The following is a 22797-nucleotide window of genomic DNA, read 5'->3' as shown; positions in this document are numbered from 1 at the left end:
CCCCAAATCGGGTCAAAGATGGGGAGGGTACATAAGGAACTGAAGATGCAAAGTGCTGGAGCTACTCAGCGAGTCAGGCAGCATCCGTGGAGAAGGTACACAAAAATGCTGGAGAAACTCAGCGGGTGCAGCAGCATCTTTGGAGCGAAGGAAATAGGCAACGTTTCGGGCCGAAACCCTTCATCTGTGGAGAACCCGAAACGTCAACTATCCATGTTCTCCAGGGATGCTGCCTGACCCGCTGAGTTACTCCAGTACAGACCCGCTGAAGTTACTCCAGCACTTTTGGCTTTCTTTGTAAAACCAGCATCTCCAGTTCCTGGTAGAAACAAATAACTGCAGATGGCGATTAATACACAAAGTGCTGGAGTAGCTCAGCAGGTCAGGCAGCATCTTAGTCACAGCATGGAACCGTTCACCCATTCATGCCTGCCCTGTGTTATCCCGCTCCCTACATACCAGGGGCAATTTACAGAGGGGCCAGTTAACCAACAAAACCCACAAGTCTTTGGGATGTGGGAGGAAACCGGAGCACCTGGAGGAATAAAGGGAAAGGGCCCAAACTCTGCACGGACAGGATCCAACCAGGGTCTCCGGCTCCAAGAGGCAGTGGCACTACCCGCTGCGCCGCCTCAACTCTGGAGTGCACCCGCACTCTGACCCAAAACGTCACCCGCCCATCTTCTCCAGAGAGGCTGCCTGACGTGCTGAGTTGCTCCAGCACTGCCTTATATTAGGGTAGTGACGGGGTTGGGAGACAGGCAGGAGTGGGGAGGGGGGGGAATGTAACAATTTTATTCCAGCATTTGGGTCACAGCCGATAAACAGCGCGTCTGTCCCGGCAACACCACAATCGAGGGAGAACATCATTAAAAAACAAAACCACAGCGTTGGTGACCTTGGTACAAAACATTAGAGCATGAAGACCGCACAATTTCTTCGTCAAAGCAAGAAAATACCGCGTGAAAATTCTTCATCTTGATTCACAGGAGCAGCCCTCCGTCCCGCGACTAATTCCAACGGCGCTCGTGTGTTCTTTTTTTCCCTTCTGTGTGTAAGGTATTAGCTACAAAACAAAAGCCCCACAAGATCTACGAATACAAAACCCACCCCGACACGCAGACAACTGTCAGCATCTGCAGAGGAATTTCTCGACAACAGGTTAAAGACGCGATTTTCAATTGGAGTCGAAGGGGGTCAGGAGCCAACTACAGTGGCAGCACTTGGTTGAGGAAAAAACAAACAAAAAACAGGTTACAGCCAGCCGCACCTTAAAAGTCTTAAACCGGGGCCCTGAAAGCAAATAATGGTCTAAAGCCATTCAAAACGGAGACGAGGAAACACTTTTTCTCACATAGAGAGTGGCGAGTCTGTGGAATTCTCTGCCTCAGAGGTGGAGGCAGTTTCTCTGGATGCTTTCAAGGGTGAGCTAGATAGGGCTCTTAAAAATAGCAGAGGCAGGGGATATGGGGAGAAGGCAGGAACGGGGTACTGATTGGGGATGATCAGCCATGATCACATTGAATGGCGGTGCTGGCTCGCAGGGCCGAATGGCTTCTACTCCTGCACCTATTGTCTGTTGTTTGCTGTCGAAGGTTGCACCACCTTTTCAAGGGATATGGGGAGAAGGCAGGAGAATGGGGATAGGAGAGGGAAATAGATCAGCCATGATTGAATGGCGGAGTAGACTAGATGGGCCAAATGGCCCAATTCTGCCCCAATCACTTTTTAGCTCCATCCTTCCAGAATGATTGGTCAGGGTGCTCACTCTGGCATGTGATGGAGTTGGACAAGTCGGATAAAAATACCCACTGGGGAACATAAAGGGCCATGAACAATGAGGCTGGCCACCAGCAGTGAAGCACACAACCCTCCCCCTTTAGTCAGCTGCAGTAAGAAGGAATTGCAAGTGTCGGCTTACATCAATAGATAGACACAACACATCAAGTGCAACTCAGGTAACCAGGTAGAGCTTAAGAGGGAACTGCAGATGCTGGAGAATCGAAGGTTACACAAAAAAGCTGGAGAAACTCAGCGGGTGCAGCAGCATCTATGGAGCGAAGGAAATAGGCAACGTTTCGGGCCGAAACGTTGCCTATTTCCTTCGCTGCATAGATGCTGCTGCACCCGCTGAGATTCTCCAGCTTTTTTGTGTAACCAGGTAGAGCTGCTGCCTTACGGCTCCCGAGACTCGGGTTCGATCCTGACGACGGGTGCTTGTCTGTACGTTCTCCCCGTGGGGTTTCTCCAAGATCTTCGGTTTCCCCCCACACTCTGAAGACGTACGTACAGGTTTGTAGATTAATTGGCTTGGTGTAAAAAAAAATGTAAATTGTCCCCAGTGTGTGTGTGTGTATGTAGGATAGTGTTATTGTGCGAGGATCGCTGGTCGGTGCGGACTCTGGGCCGAAGGGCCTAATTCCGCGCTGTATCTCTATAAGTGAAGATACTGCCTCACCCTGATCCACTGAGTTACGCCAGCACTGTCTTTATTTATTTGCAAACCAGCATCTTTAGTTCCATGTAGAAATAAAGAACTGCAAATGCTGGTTAATACACAAAATGACACAGAGTTCTGGAGTAACTCAGTGGGTCAGGCAGCACCTCTGGAGAACATGGATAGGTGACGTTTTGGGTCAAGGACTTGTTATTCAGGATTCTCGCCTGTCACTTGCCCATTTTCTCCAGAGATGCTGCCTGACCTTTAGTTGAGAGACATTGAGCGGAAACAGGCCCTTCGGCCCACCGAGTCCGTGCCGACCTGCGATCCTCATACACTAGTGCTACTCCACACACACACACATACACACACAACGGACAATCTGCAATATCTAACCAGAGCCAAATTAACCTACGAACATGCACGGCGTTGGAGTGTGGCAAGAAACCAGAGCACCCGGAGTAAACCCACATGGTCACAGGGAGGATGCACGAAATTCCGTACAGCCAGCATCCGTAGTCAGGATCGAACCTGGTGCTGAAAAGCAGCAACTCTACCGCTGCGCCACAGCTGAGTTACTCCAGCATTTTGGTACATCTCTTTTTAGTCAGCTGCTGCTGCTGTTACTCTACTGTCCAACCTCAAGCATGGACACCGATACAAATGGCCATCAATGCCCCTCGCACCAGGTTAGAAACCACCCGGACGGAAATAGGGCATGGGAATTCGGAATCTCATCCCGAAGAGGAAAAATTTAAAGTATCCACAGGCAGGATCTGCTGGGAAAGGGATTTAAACGGGGGCTCGGGCTATCCAAAATACTAGCTCGCTGGGGTTTGGAGGGTTTTACCTGCAGTTTCCCTAAGGAATAGAAGTGGGGGGGTGGGAGATAATTGAGGAGAGGAAAAAGAAAAATTGGGAGAAAAAAAAATATGTAGACTTTACTGTAAACGCCAACCATATATATTTATATATATATATATATATATTGGGATGATGTACCAGTGTGAGTGATTCTGCTGCCAGTGGTGTGCTGCAGTGCCTCTCCTGATGGGGAGGTGCAACTGCAGCGTGACGTGTTTACATAGCAAATGTAGGCAGGAATTGTTAAGGAAAATTAAGCAGGCATGTCGTGCTCTAAAAGTCGCACAGAAAAAAACAATTTGCTCTTCACCGCCCCTCCGCATCCCTGAATATTGTCTCCTAGAGCTTTGGATTTTCACTTGGAACTATTTGGATGCACTTTGATCGAATGGCGATCTCAGGTACAATCAGTTTAAGAAGGAACTGCAGATGCTGGAAAATCGAAGGTAGATAAAAATGCTAGAGAAACTCAGCGGGCGAGGCAGCATCTATGAAGCGAAGGAAATAGGCAACATTTCTGGTCGAGACCCTTCTTCAGACTTACTCAGTCTGATTGAAGAAGGGTCTCAACCCGAAACGTCGCCTATTTCCTTCGCTCCAGAAATGCTGCCTCACCCGCCGAGTTCCTCCAGCATTTTTCTCTACCAGGTACAATCAGGGCTGTCTAGAAAAAGGCAGAAGCAAGGAACGGCAGATGCTGGTTTATCAAAAAAAAAGGACATAAGGTGCTGGAGTAACCCAGCGGTTCAGGCAGCATCTCTGGAGGATGTGGATCAGCTCGGGGATCCTTCTTCAGACCGAAGAATCTCAACCCAAAACGTCGCCTATCCATGTTCTCCAGAGATACTGCCCGACCTGCTGAATTACTCCAACACTGTGTCCAGCTCCGTGAAACGGCATTGGGGGGGGGGGGGGGCGGGGGAATACAAATAAATCTAGGACAGTGGGGAAAATTGGAATGTTTTTTTGTTGTTTTTTTTTAAAGTACAAAATAATTTCCTCCCCCCCCCCCCCCCCCCCCCCCCCAATCCCAGGTTATTCCTCCTTTCCTCTCCCCCTTCAACTCCAATCGCGACAGCTTCCATCCAAACCATAGCAAATATGTTACGACGATGTATTGCGGTAAATCAGGAGTTTGGTCACGCCCCTGGGGGTGGAGGTAGGGGGGGAACTACTCATCGTCTTCTCCCTCATCGTCCGCTTCTCGTTTCCGTTTCTGCCCCTGAGCGGCTGCGTCTTTGGTAAAAAAGAGACACAAAAAAAAAGAAAGTGCAACGTTAGGACAAGTGAGAAGCGACGCCAGGTCAGTGCACAAGCTCAGAGCGGGCATTAACCACAAGAGCACCAGATACTGCCCGAGGAAGGACATTATTGCCATAGAGGGAGTGCAGAGAAGGTTCACCAGACTGATTCCTGGGATGTCAGGACTGTCTTATGAAGAAAGACTGGATAGACTTGGTTTATACTCTCTAGAATTTAGGAGATTGAGAGGGGATCTTATAGAAACTTACAAAATTCTTAAGGGGTTGGACAGGCTAGATGCAGGAAGATTGTTCCCGATGTTGGGGAAGTCCAGGACAGGGGCCACAGCTTAAGGATAAGGGGGAAATCCTTTAAAACCGAGATGAGAAGAACTTTTTTCACACAGAGAGTGGCGAATCTCTGGAACTCTCTGCCACAGAGGGTAGTTGAGGCCCAGTTCATTGGCTATATTTAAGAGGGAGTTAGATGTGGCCCTTGTGGCTAAGGGGATCAGGGGGTATGGAGAGAAGGCAGGTACGGGATACTGAGTTGGATGATCAGCCATGATCATATTGAATATGCAGGCTCGAAGGGCCGAATGGCCTACTCCTGCACCAAATTTCTATGTTTCTATCATATTGAGTGCAGGCTCGAAGGGCCGAATGGCCTACTCCTGCACCTAATTTCTATGTTTCTATAGAGGGAGCAGAATTAGGCCACTCATGGCCGATCTATCTCTCCCTCTTAACCCCATTCTCCTGCCTTTGCCGCGCAACCCACGACACCCGGACGAATCGAGAACCTGTAGTGGCCTGGACGAGGTCAGGAAAAGGCCAAGTTCAGAAGTAGTTTAATGACTCGTCGCAAACACACACAACGCCCCCGAGCAGGATCTGGGAAACCCCGTGGGCAGACAACCAGCCCTGTCCCTCTAGAGGCGAGGGGGATGACCCAAGGAGTGGACTAACCCCCAGGGACCGCCACAAACCTATCAACCTCTGATTAAAAATACTCAATGACTCGGCCTCCACCATAGGTAGGCAAAAATGCTGGAGAAACTCAGCGGGTGAGGCAGCATCTATGGAGCGATGAGATAGGTGACGTTTCGGGTCAAGACTTCTTCACCGCCGTCTGTGGCAATGAATTCCACAGATTCATCACCATCTGACTAAAGAAATTCCTCCTCATCCCCTTCCTAAAGGAATGGATCCTTGTATAATTGCAGTTTATATTGTTTTAAAAAGCACCTTGTATTTTTTTTTAAACCCACACTGTATATAGTTTTAAGAACACATTCTGTATAATTTTTGTAAATACACAACCTATATATAGTTTAAAAATACACATATATATATATATATATATATATATATCGTTTTTAAAAAGTGTGTTATAGTTAAAAAAACACACCATTATAAATATATGTATTAATTATACATATATTATACACACACATATATATACATATATATACACACACATATATATATATATATATATATATATATATATATATATATACACACACATATATATACACACACATATACATACACACATATATTATACACACACATACTATACACACACATACATACATATTTACACACACACATACATACACACACACACATATACACACACAATATTATACACACACACATATATATATATACACATATATATATACACACACGTACACACACACATACATACACACACACATATATAATACACACATGCATACATATATACACACACACATATATCATACATACATATATTATATATACACATATATGTGTGTGTATATGTGTGTGTATATATATATATATAAAATTAAAATTTAAAACGCTGTATAGTGCTTTAACATAGTTATAGTTTTAAAAACTAACATCCTATATAGTTAAAAAAAAAACATAGTTTGAAAAACACACCCTATAGTTTAAAAAAACACCCATATAGTTATATAAAACACATATTATAGTTTTAAAAGACACACCTATATATACACCTTGTACAGAGTTTTAAAACATATAGTTCTAAACCAGTTTGAAAAGAAGTCAACATTTACCCTTTTCTCCTGCTTCTCCCTCCTCCCCTTCGTGAACATAATCATCATCATCTTCATCATCCTGGTGGGAGAAAGAACATTTGCACGTGTGAGTCACCTTTTACAGGTTCAGCTGTGGTAAAGTGACCTCCCCTCTACCTCATTGGTGGCCCTTGGGCTATCCTTGATCGGACTTTGCGGGCTTCACTGTGCACTGAACGCTATTCCCTTTTCACGTGTCTATCCATCGTAAAAGGCTCGATTTTTGCTCATGAATTTAATAATTCAGCTGACTGGGCAGCAAAAGCTTTTCATGAATTCATCCTACCTATTCCCCTCATCCCCCATATGCATTCACTCGATCTAATCCACTGAGGAATTCACTCAGTTTAATCCCCTCATGAATTCACTCCATCTGCTCCCCATGTGAATTCATCCTCATTCTATCTAATCCCCTCATGAATTCACTCCATCTATTCCCCTCATGAATTCATCCTACCTATTCCCCTCATGAATTCACCCCATATAATCCCCGCATGAATTCACTCGATCTAATCCCCTCGTGAATTCACCATCTATTCCCCTCGTGAATTCTAATCCCCCTCACCATCTATTCCCCTCGTGAATTCACCCCATATAATCCCCGCATGAATTCACTCGATCTAATCCCCTCGTGAATTCAGTCCCATCTAATCCACTCGTGAATTCACTCTATCTAATCCCCTCGTGAATTCAGTCCCATCTAATCCTCTCGTGAATCCACCCCCATCTAATCCCCTCGTGAATTCACTCTATCTATTCCCCTCGTGAATTCAGTCCCATCTATTCCCCTCGTGAATTCACTCCATCTATTCCCCTCGTGAATTCACTCCATCTATTCCCCTCGTGAATTCACTCCATCTAATCCCCTCGTGAATTCACTCTATCTATTCCCCTCGTGAATTCAGTCCCATCTATTCCCCTCGTGAATTCACTCCATCTATTCCCCTCGTGATCTGGTGGGTGAATCGGAAGGGCCCCAGGACCCGATCCCTTCCCGTCTCTGTGCACGGACACCGGGCTCCATGTTTTCGCCTCCGGGTACTGGAGACCAACCTGAATTTCTTCCTTTAGGAGGTAGGATAGTCCGACCTCCTCCACTTCCTCCTGTTCATCTTCATCCTCCTCCTCGTCTTCCTCATCCTCCTCGTCTTCCTCATCATCGTCATCTTCGTCGTAGTAGCCGCCCGCCGCCGCCGCCTCGTCTTCATCTTCCTCGTCTTCGTCTGCGGAAGAGAAGCGTTGCAATAGTTCACACGATCCCTGCTCCCATTTAAAATGTCAGGAGAAAGACGACTCCCGTCTCCAGAGACTGAGATACAGGGAGAGGCTGGGGAAGCGAGGACAATCTACCTCATTGGAGACCTTCGGACTGTCCTTGACCAGACTTTACCTTGCACTAAACGTTATTCACCTTATTCCCTTTATCATGTATCGGTACACTGTGGATGGTTCGATTGTATTGTCTTTCTACTGACTGGTTAGCACACAACAAAAGCTTTTCACTGTACCTCATTGCACCAGAGACCCGGGCTCGATCCCGACTACGGGTACATATACAATTATAAAAGGACTGGACAAGCTAGATGCAGGAAAAATGTTCCCAATGTTGGGCGAGTCCAGAACCAGGGGACCACACAGTCTTAGAATAAAGGGATGGCCATTTAAGACAGGTGAGAAAATAACGTTTTCACCCAGAGAGTTGCGAATTTGTGGAATTCCGTGCCACAGAGGGCAGTGGAGGCCAAATCACTGGATGGATTTAAGAGAGAGTTAGATAGAGCTCTAGGGGCTAGTGGAATCAAGGGATATGGGGAGAAGGCAGGCACGGGTTATTGATTGGGGGTGATCACAATGCTGGCTCAAAGGACCGAATTGCCTCCTTCTGCACCTATTTTCTATGTTTCCTGTCTGTATGGAGTTTGTACTTTCCCCCATGAAGCTCCTGTTTCCTCCTAGTCCAGGTTTGTAGGCAGATTATCATGGTAAAATTGTAAATTGTCGCTAGCATGTGCAGGATAATGCCATTGCACGGGGTGTATGATGCTTGGTGCATAGTTCTTGATCAGTACGGGTGTCAGGGGTTATGGGGAGAAGGCAGGAGAATGGGGTTGAGAGGGAGAGATAGATCAGCCACCATTGACTGGCGGCGTAGAACGGCCCAATTCTACCCCGATTCCTTCTGTGTGGGCCGAAGGGCCTGTTTAGGCACTGTAACTAAACTAAAAGCTTTTCACTGTACTTCGATACACATTACAATAGTGAAGGCGACTCCGGATTGTCAAAGCCGCCACAGCCAGACATGAAAGCTACTTTTTCCCCACGAGTAGTAGCTCTACTCAATAACCAAAAATCTGTAGCCTCCTTTTGCTCTGGTATTTTATTAAATGCACATGTTTAATCGATAATGTCTGAAGAAGGGGTTCGGCCTGAAACGTTGGCCATTTCCTTCGCTCCACAGATGCTGCCTCACCCGCTGAATTCCCCCAGCATTTTTGTCTACCAATGTTTTATTCCCAACTGTCACTGCAAGTCATGTTGTCACTTGCGTGCGGAGCACCAAGGGAAATTCCTTGTATGTGAATATACTTGGCCAATCAACTTATTCATTCATAAACTGTAGTGAACTAAAATGCCATCAGTGTAGGTGGGTAGTGATGGTGGAATCAGACGCGGGCCCACTTTTACGGCACGGTTCGTGAAATAATGAACGGATGAATTAATGCTTTGTCATATATGACTGGCCATAGTGAAATTCTTTGTTTTGCATATCCAAATCTGATCAATTTTCCTCCTGGGATAAATATTCTATCGTATTGTATCAACCCGAGGTATGCAAATGGGCGCCACATAAAGGGCACGGACAAAGTATCCCACACCAGGTCCTCCTTTGCCCCCCCCCCCCCCTACCCACCAGGTCCTGCTTTGTTCTCCACCCTCCCCTCACTGTGGTTCTCCAGTGCTATGTACTAGCCCCCCCCCCCCCCCACCACCAATCATTCAATGTTAAGAGGAACTTTGCTTACCCTCGTCATCAGACTCCGGAGCCTCCTGGTCGTCTCGGTCAAAGCCGTCCAGGTAGGTGATGTGGGGGAGAAGCTTGAAGATGCTCTCCCTGTAGTCATTGGGGTTGGAGATGTCACAGTTGTACAGATCCAGGCTCTTCAAATGCGTCAGGTTTTTCTGCAATTGAAGGAAGGCAGATAGATTATGTTGATAGAATGTAGCGGCTGGGCTTGTACACTCTGGAGTTTAGAAGGATGTGAGGGGACCTTATTGAAACTTATAAGATTATTAAGGGTTTGGACACGCTAGAGGCAGGAAACATGTTGGGGGAAGTCCAGAACCAGGGACCACAGTTTAAGAATAAGGGGTAAGCCATTTAGAACGGGGATGAAGGAAAAACTTTGTTGCGAACATGTGGAATTCACTGCCTCAGAAGGCGGTGGAGGCCAATTCTCTGGATGCTTTCAAGAGAGAGAGTGGAGTCAAGAGATATGGGGAGAAGGCAGGAACGGGGTACTGATTGAGGATGATCAGCCATGATCACAGTGAATGGCGGTACTGGCTTGAAGGGCTGAATGGCCTACTGTATCTATTGTCTATTGTAAGACTTCTTCACCATACAGGCAGAGCACACGCACATTCATACAACGGGAAAATGCAAGGTCTTTTGTGACTGGTAACGGGCAGAAAGCACCACATTTGTGCTTTCACCAATGCTAAACCGAGGAAGCCCTTTTAGTTCAAAAGGACTCTGAGTGCCGGAGTAACACAGCATGTCTGAATGTTTAAGAAAGAACTGCAGATGCTGGAAAAAAAAAATCGAAGGTTGACAAAAATGCTGGAGAAACTCAGTGGGTGAGGCAGCATCTACGGAGCGAAGGAATAGGTGACGTTTTGGGTCGAGACCTTTCTTCAGACTGATGTGGGGCGGGAAGAAGAAAGGAAGATGCGGAGACAGTGGGCTGCGGGAGAGCTGGGAAGGGGAGGGGAAAAAGGGAGAAAGCAGGGACTACCTGAAATTGGAGAAGTCAATGTTCATACCGGTGGGGTGTAAACGACCCAAGCGAAATATGAGGTGTTGCTCCTCCAATTTGTGGTGGGACTCCCTCTGGCCATGGAGTAGGCCTAGGACAGGAAGGTCGGATTCGGAATGGGAGAGGGAGTTGAAGAGCAGGTCTGAATGGTCTATTTTCTATGTAGCCGTCTGCCCCGAGCGTTGTTGACCACCCAACGGAGCGAGATGTCCATCGGGGAATGTTGCCGACTGGCCCGCTGCAGACTGCAGGAGTACATGCTGAGGGACGCACTGAAGCTCGGAGCAGTCAACGCCAAGGCTCGGTGGGGGAAGACCACAGTCTAGGGTCCTCCCGCTGCTGGACATGGGGGGGGTGGGGGGGGCGTGGTGGAGACGCCCCTCAAAATAAGGGAAGGGATTCCACACCAGTGGTCACATGAGTGGCAAGGATGTGGGAAGTGGGGGGGGGGGGGAAGAAAAGAGATACATTTGTGATTTGGGGACACTGTATTGTATTAATGTATAGACTCTGAGAATGTTGGATGAAGTTTTGTAAGGATCATGTGTTGAGTATATTTATGTCTCAAATAAAGTCTATTTGAATTTAAGTTGGACCATTACTGGAGGCACAGCCAGATCCACACCAGTCACCTACCAGCGGCTCCACCGTGCTGTACTCCTTTATTTTATTGCTGCTGAGGTTGAGGTATACAAGGTTGGGACACTTCTCCGTAAGCATCTCCAGCCCTCCCGAGATGGCGTTATCACTCAGCTCCAGCTGTGGAAGGAAGAAAAGAGACATGGGGGAAGGTTAAGGGGGAAGGGCTAAGGACAAACTGCACCCCCTCCACATACACCTGGATCTCCTGCCATCAGGCAAGAGATATCGAAGCATCAAAGCCCGGACTACAAGACTGCTAAACAGCTTCCTACCACAGGCTGTGAGGCTGCTAAACAGTCACTCTGTACTCACAGTCACTTGATTCTGCGGCTGGCACGGACACTTTAATAACTGGCACTGGCCACTCAAATCAGCTGCCCTGGACATTTTTATGATTGGTTTATTGTATTTTAACATTGTGTTTTACCTGCTTTTAACTATTTATACTGTTCCATCAGGGACTGGATTGTTTTTAGTGTTATTATGTGTGAAATGTTTTAAATTTCATGTGCGATGCTCCGCTATTCCCTGGGAAACGTCTTTTCATTTTGCACTGTACAACTGTTGCTTGCAAGATGACAATAAAGGTTGATTGATTGATTGATTGTTAGAGTCACTAGACAATAGGTACAGTAGGCCCCTTCGAGCCAGCACCACCATTCAATGTGATCACGGCTGATCATCCCCAATCAGTACCCCGTTCCTGCCTTCTCCCCATATCCCCTGACTCTGCTACCTCACCCGCTGAGTTTCTCCAGCATTTTTGTCTACCTAGCGTGCAGGGAGTGGATGCACAAGAGAGATAACACACAACTGGTGTGAACGGGAGATTGTTGGACGGTGTTGACTCCGTGGGCCAATGGGGTCCAATTGAAGGTACACAAAAAGGCTGGAGAAACTCAGCGGGTGCAGCAGCATCTATGGAGCGAAGGAAACAGGCAACGTTTCGGGCCGAAACCCTTCTTCAGACTGATCGGGGGCGGGGGGTCCAATTGAAGATTGTTAAGGGCTTGGACCCGTTAGAGGCAGGAAACATGTTCCCGATGTTGGGGGAAACCAGAACCAGGGGCCACACACACACAGTTTGAAAATAAGGAGCAAGCCATTTAGAACGGAGACAAGGAAACACTTTTTCTCACAAAGAGTGGCGAGTGTAGAATTCTCTGCCTCAGAGGGCGGAGGAGGCAGGTTCTCTGGATGCTTTCAAGAGAGAGCTAGACAGGGCTCTTAAAAATAGCGGAGTCAGGAGATATGGGGAGAAGGCAGGAACGGGGTACTGATTGGCCATGATCACATTGAATGGTGGTGCTGGCTCGAAGGGCCGAATGGCCTACTCCTGCACCTATTGTCTATTTCTACATTATCTCCAAATATAAACCCCTCTATCCGCAGCTCTGGTCTCGAGCCACAGCCTCCGCTTCTTTCTTCACCCCCATGGTAACCCACTGCCGCTAGAGCTCACCTTTAGCAGCTTGTGGAGGTTGGGGAGCTTGGAGAGAGACTTGAGCCCGACGTTGATCATACTGAGGTACTCCAGCTCCTTGAAGCCGTCGCTGAAGCCGTCGATCTCCCCTTCGCTGCTGCGGCAGTTGTCGATTACTAGCTCCGCAACCTGGAATAGCGAGGGGGGGGAAGAGAGAAAAAACAACTGAGTATAGAAGTTGGGAGGTCATGTTAGTCACACAAGTTCAGATCAGTTTACTTTGTCACATGTACCAAGGTACAGTGAAAAGCTGTTGTTGCGTGCTATACAGCCCGCGGAAAGACAACACATGATTACAATCGAGCCGTTCACAGTGTACAGATATATATAAGGGGATAGTGCAAGGTAAAGTCTGATCAAAGAAGAGGTTCGGCACGAAACGTTGCCTATTTCCTTCGCTCCATAGATGCTGCCTCACCCGCTGAGTTTCTCCAGCATTTTTGTCCACCAAAGATAGTCCGAGGGTCACCAATGAGATGGATAGCAGTTCAGGACTGCTCTTTGGTTGTGGTAGGATGGTTCAGTTGCCTGATAATAGCATTGAGGATAGATACAAAAAGGTGGAGCAACACAGCGGGTCAGACAGCATCTTTGGAAAAGAGGAATAGGTGATGTTTCGGGTCGAGACCCTTGGACCAACCTGTTAACGTCACCTATTCCTTTTGTACAGAGATGCTGTCTGACCCACTGAGTCACTCCAGCTTTTTGTGTCTATCTTTGGATATATTACCTGCCAGGCTTTGTCCTGCCTCTCCCCTTTTCCAGCTTTTTTTTCTCCTTTCTTCCCCCCCCCTCCAAAGAACAGACCTGAAGCGACACCCATCGATAGAAACATAGAAAATAGGTGCAGGAGGAGGCCATTCGGCCCTACACCGGCATTCATTATGATCATGGCTTATCGTCCCCAATCAATAACCTGTGCCAGCCTTCTCCCCATATCTCGATTCCACTAGCCCCTAACTCCCTCTTAAATCCATCCAGTGATTTGGCCTCCACTGCCCTCTGCGGCAGGGAATACCACAAATTCCATGTTCTCCAAGATGCTGAGTTACACCAACACTTTGTGTCCTTGTGTGCATTAATGAGTATCTGCACGCGATCCTTGCGACCTTCTCAATCTCATCATTGGCGACTATCCGCTGACTCCGTTATGACAACAACGCCAGACACAAAATGCTGGAGTAACTCAGCGGGACAGGCAGCGTCTCTGGGGAGAAGGAATGGGACATTATGACAACGGTTGCTGATCGAGATCTTGTGGGCGAGAGGGGACAAGGGGAGCGGGATTCACTCCTCCTTGCCCTTGTGGATGTGGAAGGCAAGGTCATAGAACCACAGGAAACCCCCGCTGCTACCCACACAGGAAAGGCAATGAGGAACAAGACCTTTGTGCAGCCAGGAAGAACCGCAGATGCTGGAACCGGGAATAAAACGGCACGCTTGAGCAACAGTAGAGTGGTGGCCACACGCCGTAGATCCGGGATCGAGCCTGATTATGGGAGCTGCTTGTACGGAGTTTGTACGTTCTCTCTGTGACTGCGTGGGTTATCTCCGGGTGTAGGAAGAAACTACAGCTCCTGGAGAAAACCCACACAGGTTATGGGGAGAATGAACAAACTCGAGGGCCTGAGCTAGAGAGAGGTTGGGCAGGCTATGGCTTTATTTCCTTGGAGCGCAGAATGATAAGAGGAGATCTTATAGAAGTATATAAGATCATGAGGGGAATAGGTGGAGTCTTCATGCACAGAGTCTTCAGGAATCAGCCAGTATGCAAGGTAAAGCCAGCAAAGTCCAATCAAGGATTGCAAAAGAGGTAGATAGTAGTTCAGGACCGCTCTCTGGTTGTGGTAGGATGATTCAGTTGCCTGATAACAGCCGGGATGAAAAGGTCCCTGAATCTGAGGGTGTGCATTTCCACACCTTTTGACAATAGACGCAGGAGTAGGCCATTCAGCCCTTCGAGCCAGCACCGCCATTCAATGTGAACATGACTGATCATCCCCAATCTGTGCCCCATTCCTGCCTTCTCCCCATATCCCCCGACTCCACTATCTTTAACAACCCTATCTAGCTCTCTCTTGAAAGTAGTCGGAGAACCAGCCTCCACCGCCCTCTGATGGGAGAGGGGAGAATAGGCATTTGGACAGGTTATATGGATAGGAAGGGTTTAGACGGAAGTGGGCCAAAACGTGGGCAGGTGGGACAAGTGTAGATGGGACATCTTTGTCAGCGCTGGGGTAAAGGGCCCAACTTGCTCTGTGACTTTATAATTCATTCCCTTCCTCAATGCATACATAGCCTTGCCTTCTTGGAATTCATTGTCATCCTTCCACCCACCAGTTGAGGAAGAAAGCTGAAGCAGTAACAGAAGGTCAATGGCAACCGATGTTTTCTGCACTGACCGACTAAAACCTCAGATCCAGCAGATATAAAAAAGCAGGGTAAAAGAAAAAGGTGATTTTTTTCTTCTCACAAAATCCCACACAGCAGTGGCATTGCACCGATACGTGACTAATAGCTCAAGGTGACGTGGCTGCCCTAAGTGCCAAGGCCCGCTGATTCCCACCCTGGTCACAGAGACTAAACAACATAAAAGGATTTAGAATTTTGAGATACAGCGTGGTAACAGAAGGCACTTCTGCCCACCAAGCCCGCGCCGACACTTTTTCCACAGAGAGTGGCGAGTCTGTGGAATTCTCTGCCTCAGAGGGCGGTGGAGGCAGGTTCTCTGAATACTTAAGGGCTCATAAAGATAGCGGAGTCAGGAGATATGGGGAGAAGGCACGAACGGGGTACTGATTGGGGGCGATCAGCCATGATCACATTGAATGGCGGTGCTGGCTCAAAGGGCCAAATGGCCTACTCCTGCACCTATTGTCTATTGACCAGCGATCACCCCTTTTGTTAGCACTTTCGTAGGCTAGGGACAATTCACCAATGGCACGAGAATGGGGATGAGAGGGAAAGATAGATCAGGCGTGATTGGATGGCAGTCGACTCGATGGGCCAAATGGCCTAATTCTGCTCCTAGAACTCATGAGCCTACAAGCATGTACGTCTTTAGAGTGTGGGTGGAAGCCAGAGCACCCAGAGAAAACCCACGTGGTCATTGGAGAACGTACAAACTCAATGCAGACAGTACCCATTGTCAGGATCGAACTAAACTAAACTAACAAAAATGCTGGAGAAACTCAGCAGGTGAGGCAGCATCTATGGTGTGAAGGAATAGGCAACGTTTCGGGTCGAGACCCGGAAGGGTCTCGACCTGAAACGTCACCGATTCCTTCGTTCCATAGATGCCGCCTCACCCGCTGAGTTTCCAGAAGGGTCTCGACCCGAAACGTCACCTATTCCTTCGCTCCACAGATGCTGCCTCACCCGCTGAGTTTCTCCAGCATTTTTTGTCTGCCTTCGATTTTTCCAGCATCTGCAGTTCCTTCTTAAACTAAATAAACAGTTTACGACAATAAACTAAACTGCACCCGGGTCTCCAGCTCTGCAAGGCAACTCTACCTGATCTAGTGGATCGCTGGTAGGCTCGATAGGCCGAAGGACCTGGTTCTACAGTACATCCCTAAACTCGAAACACAAAGTGCTGGAGTAACTCAACGGGCCAGATAGTATCTATGGAGGACATGGAAAGGCTCCCGACTTTAAAATGTTGTCTGTCCATTCCCTCCACAGATGCTGCCTGAGCCAGTGAGTTACTCCAGCCTTCCCTAATGCTGGTGAAACTTGCAGAACTGGGAAAAGAACCAGCTTCACAAGGAAGGTCGAGTTGGTGAGGCAGGGAAGAGTAATGTGATGGGGTTATGGGAGATGGGACAGGATGTCCTTCAGTGATGCTGCCTGACCCGTTGAGTTATTCAAGGATTGTGCAGCACGGTGGCGGAGAGGTACAGTTGCTGCCTCACAGCGCCAGAGACCCAGGCTTGATCCTTACTACAAAGACCCGGGTTCGAACCCGACAGTCTGTGCGGCGTTTGCACGTTCTCCCCGTGACCTGCCTGGGTTTTCTCTGAGATCTTCAGTTTCCGCCCACACTCCAAAGTCGTGCAGGTTTGCAGGTTAATTGGCTTCGGTGTAAGTGTAAAATTGTCCCTTGTGTGTGCAGGACAGTGTTAACGTGCGGGAATCGCTGGTCGGCACGGACTTGGTTGGCCAAAGGGCCTGTTTCTGCGCTGTATCTCTAAACTAAATAGTGTTCACAGATATTAAATGCGCTGACATTAGAAGCATTAAAATGTGATACAGGGTGGAAAATATGTAACAGAAGCCCGGAATTGCAAGCAAGGACGATTTAACTTGCAAGATTACCCACCAAAACAACAGTTAAACTGCTGACTAGAGATCTGGCTTCTTCGACAGACTTTTAGGGATTCAAGGTGGAACTCCCGGTAAATTGATACAGAGTATCTGGTAGGGCTCCTCTATCTCTGCTCGTGAAGTGGTTGGAGATGTCGGTAGGAACTGCAGATGCTGGTTTACACCGAAGATCGACACAAAGTGCTGGAGTAACTCAGTGGGACAGGCAGCATCTCTGGAAAGAAGGAATGGGGACGTTTTGGGTCAAGACCCTTCAGACTCAGAATCAGGCGAGTGGGAGACACACAGATATGAAAGGGTAGGGTGAGAAACCGAGACATCATCCATAGAAACATAGAAATTAGGTGCAGGAGTAGGCCATTCGGCCCTTCGAGCCTGCACTGCCATTCAATATGATCATGGCTGATCATCCAACTCAGTATCCTGTACCTGCCTTCTCTCCATACCCTCTGATCCCCTTAGCCACAAGGGCCACATCCAACTCCCTCTTAAATATAGCCAATGAACTGGCCTCGACTACCCTCTGCGGCAGAGAGTTCCAGAGATTCACCACTCTCTGTGTGAAAAAAGTTCTTCTCACCTCGGTTTTAAAGGATTTCCCCCTTATCCTTAAGCTGTGACCCCTTGTCCTGGACTTCCCCAACATCGGGAGCAATCTTCCTGTATCTAGCCTGTCCAACCCCTTAAGAATTTTGTAAGTTTCTATAAGACCCCCTCTCAATCTCCTAAATTCTAGAGAGTATAAACCAAGTCCCCACCCCAACCCACCCCAATTCTAGTTCTCCGACTGACTGCCCTGATTAAATTTTATCTCTGTATGCTTCATTGTCACCTTCCCTTAGGTAACAATGATCTATTCTACATTTACCTTGGTCTTCATCCTCTTAGATGTCTTGTTTTTAACATATCTATGCCCCCTCTCCCCTGGCTCTAAGTCTGAAGAAGGGTCTCGACCCGAATCGTCACCCATTCATTCTATCCAGAGATGCTGCCTGCCCTGCTGAGTTAATCGAGCAAGTGGCTTGTGGCTTCTCAGCTAGTGGAACTCTTTCATATGATGAGCGTTTGACGGCGTGGGCCTCTCTACTGGCTGGAGTTTAGAAGGATGAGGGGGTACCTCATTGAAACTTGCCGAACAGTGAAAGACCTGGATAGAGTGGATGTGGAGAGGATGCTTCCACTCGTGGAGGAGTCTAGGAGCAGAGGTCATAGCCTCAGAATAAAAGGATGTACCTTTAGAAAGGAGATGAGGAGGACTTTCTTTAGTCCGAGCGTGGTGACTCGGGAACTCATTGCCACAGTCGACTGCGGAGGTCCAGTCAATGGACATTTTTATGGTGGCGATTGATAGATTCATGATTTGTACAGGTGTCAAGAGTTTATGTGGCGAAGGCGGGAGAATGGGGTTGAGAGGGAAAGATGAATCAGCCATGATTGAGCGGCCAAGTAGACTTGATGGTCTAATTCTGCTCCTAGAACTTCTAGGGATATGGGCCCGCAAAGTTGGTTTTGGGAATGGATCTGCCGGCTCCAGCCAGGGTGCAGTTCCAGAGCTCCAGCTGCAGGGGGATACATTCCACCTGCCGATCAGAGCAGAAGTCCCAATGAGGTCGAGATCGGCCACCTCACCCAGCCTAGGCACCACTTTTTCCGAGAGACTTACAAAAAATCACAAGTATGACAAAAAATAAACTAAAGTTCAAACCGAAGAAGAGTCCTGATCCTATTCATGTTCTGTAATGCCCCTGTCCCACTTAGGAAACCTGAACGGAAACCTCTGGAGACTTTGTGCCCCAACCAAGGTTTCCGTGCGGTTCCCGGAGGTTTTTGTCAGTCTCCCTACCTGCAACCTCTGGCAACCACCTGCAACCTCCGGGAACCACACGGAAACCTTGGGTGGGCGCAAAGTCTCCAGAGGTTTCCGTTCAGGTTTCCCAAGTGGGACAGGGGCATAAAGATGCTGCCTGACCTGTTAAATTACTCCAGCACTTTGTGCCTTCTTTTATACACCAGCAGCTGCAGTTAGACTTGGATTATTGTAGTCTGAAGAAGGGTTTCGGCCCGAACCGTTGCCTATTTCCTTCGCTCCATAGATGCTGCTGCACCTGCTGAGTTTCTCCAGCACATTTGTCTACCTTCGATATTTCCAGCATTTCCAGTTCATTCTTAAACCCTTGGATTATTGTACAGTGTTCTGGTCACACCACAAGACTGGCCCCCACCTCTAGTTTAATGATGCAGCGCAGAAACGCCCCTCGTACAACTGAATCAACGCCGACTAGTGCTCACCCCCGTACACTAGCACCATCCTACACATTAGAGACAACTTGCAATTTTTTCGGCAACAATTAGCCTACAAACCTGTACATCTTTTGGAGTGTTGGAGGAAACTAGAGCACCCGGAGGAAACCCACATGGTCACAGGAAGAACGTATAAACACCGTACAGACAGCACCAGTAGCCGGGATCGAACCCGGGCCTCTGGCGGCGCAGGACAACAACTCTACCGCTGCGCCACTGTACCAACTTCTCTTCTAGCCTTCTCTCTACTGCAATTAGTAGAAAGAAGAGTCCCGATCAGAAACATCACCTACTTACGAAGGAAGACAAGACACGAAATGCTGGAGTAACTCAGTTGGAACGGGCTGCATCTCTGGATAGAAGGAATGGGTGACGCTTCGGGTCGAGAACATTCTTCAGAAGTTTGGATTCTTAACCCTGCTCTTAGTAGTTTTAACTGCCAGTGGCTTGGAACCAAAGGCAAGCTAGTCAGTGGGATGTTCGGTTATCATAAATTGTCCCTTGTGAGTGGGCAGTGGTGGAATCCAGCGAGTCGAAGCAAATGTGGGTGGCACAGCGGTAGATTTGCTGCCTTATAGTGCCAGAGGCCCGGGTTCAATCCTGACTACGGGTGCTTTCTATATGGAGTTTGTACGTTCTCCCCTTGACCTTTGTGGGCGTTCTCCGGTTTCCTCCCACACCCCAGGGCCACACAAAAGCTGGAGTAACTCAGCGGGTCAGACAGCATCTCTGGAGAAAACTCAGCACATCAGACAGCATCTCTGGAGAAAGGGAATAGGTGACGTTTCGGGTCTAGATCCTTCTTCTGACTCGAGTTTCAATCCGAAACATGACCTATTCCTTTTCTACATAGATGCTATCTGACCCGCTGAGTTACTCCAGCTTTTTGTATCTATCCACACAATGTGGTGCTAAGTAAGAGCAGGGGGCGGTTGTGAAGACGCCCACATATATGGCGATAATAATCCTAGACTCAATGTCATTCCAATATTCCTCACTTCCCAGAAGGGTCTCAATCTTTCATTAGGACCATTCAGAGCAACTCAGGGTGGGCAACTTAGAAAATAGCTCATTTTTACAAAGCACCTTGAACTCAGGAAACCTTTGGAAAACGAGGGTTAAAAGCTGGTAAAGAAAGTACATATGTTCATAGAATGGAGCAGCTGGGCTTGTATACTCTGGAATTTAGAAGGATGAGAGGGTATCTTATTGAAACATAAGATTATTAAGATCATCAGTCTGAAGAAGGGCATCGCTCCATAGATGCTGCTGCACCTGCTGAGTTTCTCCAGCATTTTTGTGTACCTAAGATTAATAAGGGTTTGGACATGCAGGAAACACGTTCCCGATGTTGGGGGAAGTCCAGAACCAGGGGCCACACACACAGTTTAAGAATAAGGGGTCGGCCATTTAAAACGGAGATGAGGAAACACTTTTCTCACAGAGAGTTGTGAGTCTGTGGAATTCTCTGCCTCAGAGGGCGGTGGAAGCCGGTACTCTGGATGCTTTCAAGAGAGAGCTAGATAGCGCTCTTAAAGATAGCGGAGTCAGGGGCTATGGGGAGAAGGCAGGAATGGGGTACCGATTGTGGATGGCCAGCCATGATCACATTGAATGGCGGTGCTGGCTCAAAGGGCGGTGCTGGCTCGAATGGCCTACTCCTGCACCTATTGTCTGAACCTGTTACTTTGAGTTGGCCGTAGAGATGGGTAACACAAGGCAAATTAACCTGTAGCAGCAAACCAGTTCTGCACCTAATGCAAAGTTACATTCTAGTTCATTGCAATTGGAATTACAATTCTATATTAAAGTAGCCTCAAAAGGAAAAAAAAAGTTACATCCAAAACAATCGCCTCTTGTTACAACTTTAAATGAACAATGTGGATTTTTTGGAGAAAAAAAAAACATGTAAATCAAGGCCATGCATCCTTAAAGATTAAATTATGAACACAATCTTTGGAGCCTTCCAACAAACTTGTACAAAACAAAAACTCAGCGCCGTTCGAAGAAAGATAGGACATTTCATCTCTGCTTGTACCATTCAAACCTTTTTCACTGAATTGCACATGTTGAACAGCACATTTTTTCAAATGATCTCAGCAGAATCGTCACCCATATATATATATAACATCTGAGAGCAGCAATAAAAAGAATTCAAATTCTAAAAAGTATAAAATATTTTTAAAAAAGGAAATCCATCTACATCTGGGAAGGGGGGGGGGGGGAAGATTTATTATTTAATTCTTTATTTCGAACAGAATTAAAGAATTAAAAAGCAAGTGTGAAACAGCATACAAAAAAACAAAAAAGACTATCTATAAAGTGTCACAAACAATATTCATAAATAAATTAAATCATATGTGTCCGAAAGGAAATTAGGAATTGGGTTGCGAGGGTTTGTAAAAAAAAAAGATGTACAAGTTCAAGTTTGTTTAGCATTTTAAACTGAGGTTAAGTCTAAATGTGCAAAAGAGCTGAAAGTTTCCCTCTCTTCCCCCCACACAATTGGAAAAAAAGGGCTGATAAGAAGAAAGTTTAAACTAATCAAGACTGCTTTTTTTTGGGGGGGGGGGGGGGGGGGGGTTCCCCCCAAATTGAAAAAAAAGGGTGATAATAAGAAAGTTTAAACTAATCAAGCCTGCTTTTTTTGGGGGGGGGGGGGGGGGGTTGGTCTTTTTATTTTTTAAAACACAAAAGCACTCATTTTTAAAAAAAATTTTTACACAAATTTTAAAGGGATGTTTGGCTATTGCAGGGGGGGGGGGGGGGGGGGGGGGGGTGGAAGAAAGGCCAAACATGTGGTGATGCTGAAGGTGCAATAAAACCTCTCTACCTCGCCAGGGCTCCTGTTCCTCAGCTCCAGGTTGATCCTTTTCTTCATGTCCATTTTCGCCAGCTTTGCCTTTTTTCTCTCCCTCTCCCCTACTTTAAAATAAAAACAAAACGCGCGGGGGGGGTGGAGGGGGGGCAAAAGAAACTTTGCAAAAATATATATGTGTGTGTGTAGTTTTAAAATGAAAGGAGCGCTTCTCTATCCTCGCCGGCAGCCAAGGACAAACAGCCTTTATCTTCCCTCAGTTACTCGGCCTCCATTACACTCGGCGCTCAGCCCGCTTGTCCCGCCCCCCGGCCTCCCCCATTGGCCGGCGCTCACCCTCCCTCCTCTCCCATTGGCCGGCACCCGGTAGAACCCGCCTACCGAGTCTTTAAAAGTACCGCCTCCCCATTGGTCGGTGGTCGCGTCACTCAGGGGGCCGACTCACCGGTTGGTCTGATCGCCCGCCCGTCAGCGGCAGGGCCCGCCCACCGGAGTGAACCCGAGCGCTATTGGCTGAGGTGGCCGTCCATCAGCCACCGCGCTGGTCCC

General features: G+C 47.6%; 1 protein-coding gene across 1 annotated transcript; it reads right to left on the bottom strand.

The window, feature by feature from the left end:
- Positions 1 to 4222: 4222 nt before the first annotated feature.
- anp32e (acidic (leucine-rich) nuclear phosphoprotein 32 family, member E) lies at positions 4223 to 22560 on the bottom strand. The gene is made up of 7 exons (XM_055630486.1): positions 22264 to 22560; positions 12783 to 12932; positions 11315 to 11437; positions 9665 to 9821; positions 7695 to 7864; positions 6621 to 6681; positions 4223 to 4540 (listed from the first exon to the last, which is right to left on the bottom strand). The coding sequence occupies exons 1-7, from the start codon at positions 22315 to 22317 to the stop codon at positions 4476 to 4478; spliced, it is 780 nt and encodes a 259-aa protein (XP_055486461.1). The 5' UTR covers positions 22318 to 22560; the 3' UTR covers positions 4223 to 4475.
- Between the last annotated feature and the right edge of the window lie 237 nt (positions 22561 to 22797).

This window comes from Leucoraja erinacea, unplaced genomic scaffold (genome assembly GCF_028641065.1).
Source record: "Leucoraja erinacea ecotype New England unplaced genomic scaffold, Leri_hhj_1 Leri_397S, whole genome shotgun sequence".
NCBI classification, from domain to species: domain Eukaryota; kingdom Metazoa; phylum Chordata; class Chondrichthyes; order Rajiformes; family Rajidae; genus Leucoraja; species Leucoraja erinaceus.
Note: the sequence above shows the minus strand (reverse complement) of the source record. Positions and strands in the feature narration are given on the sequence as shown.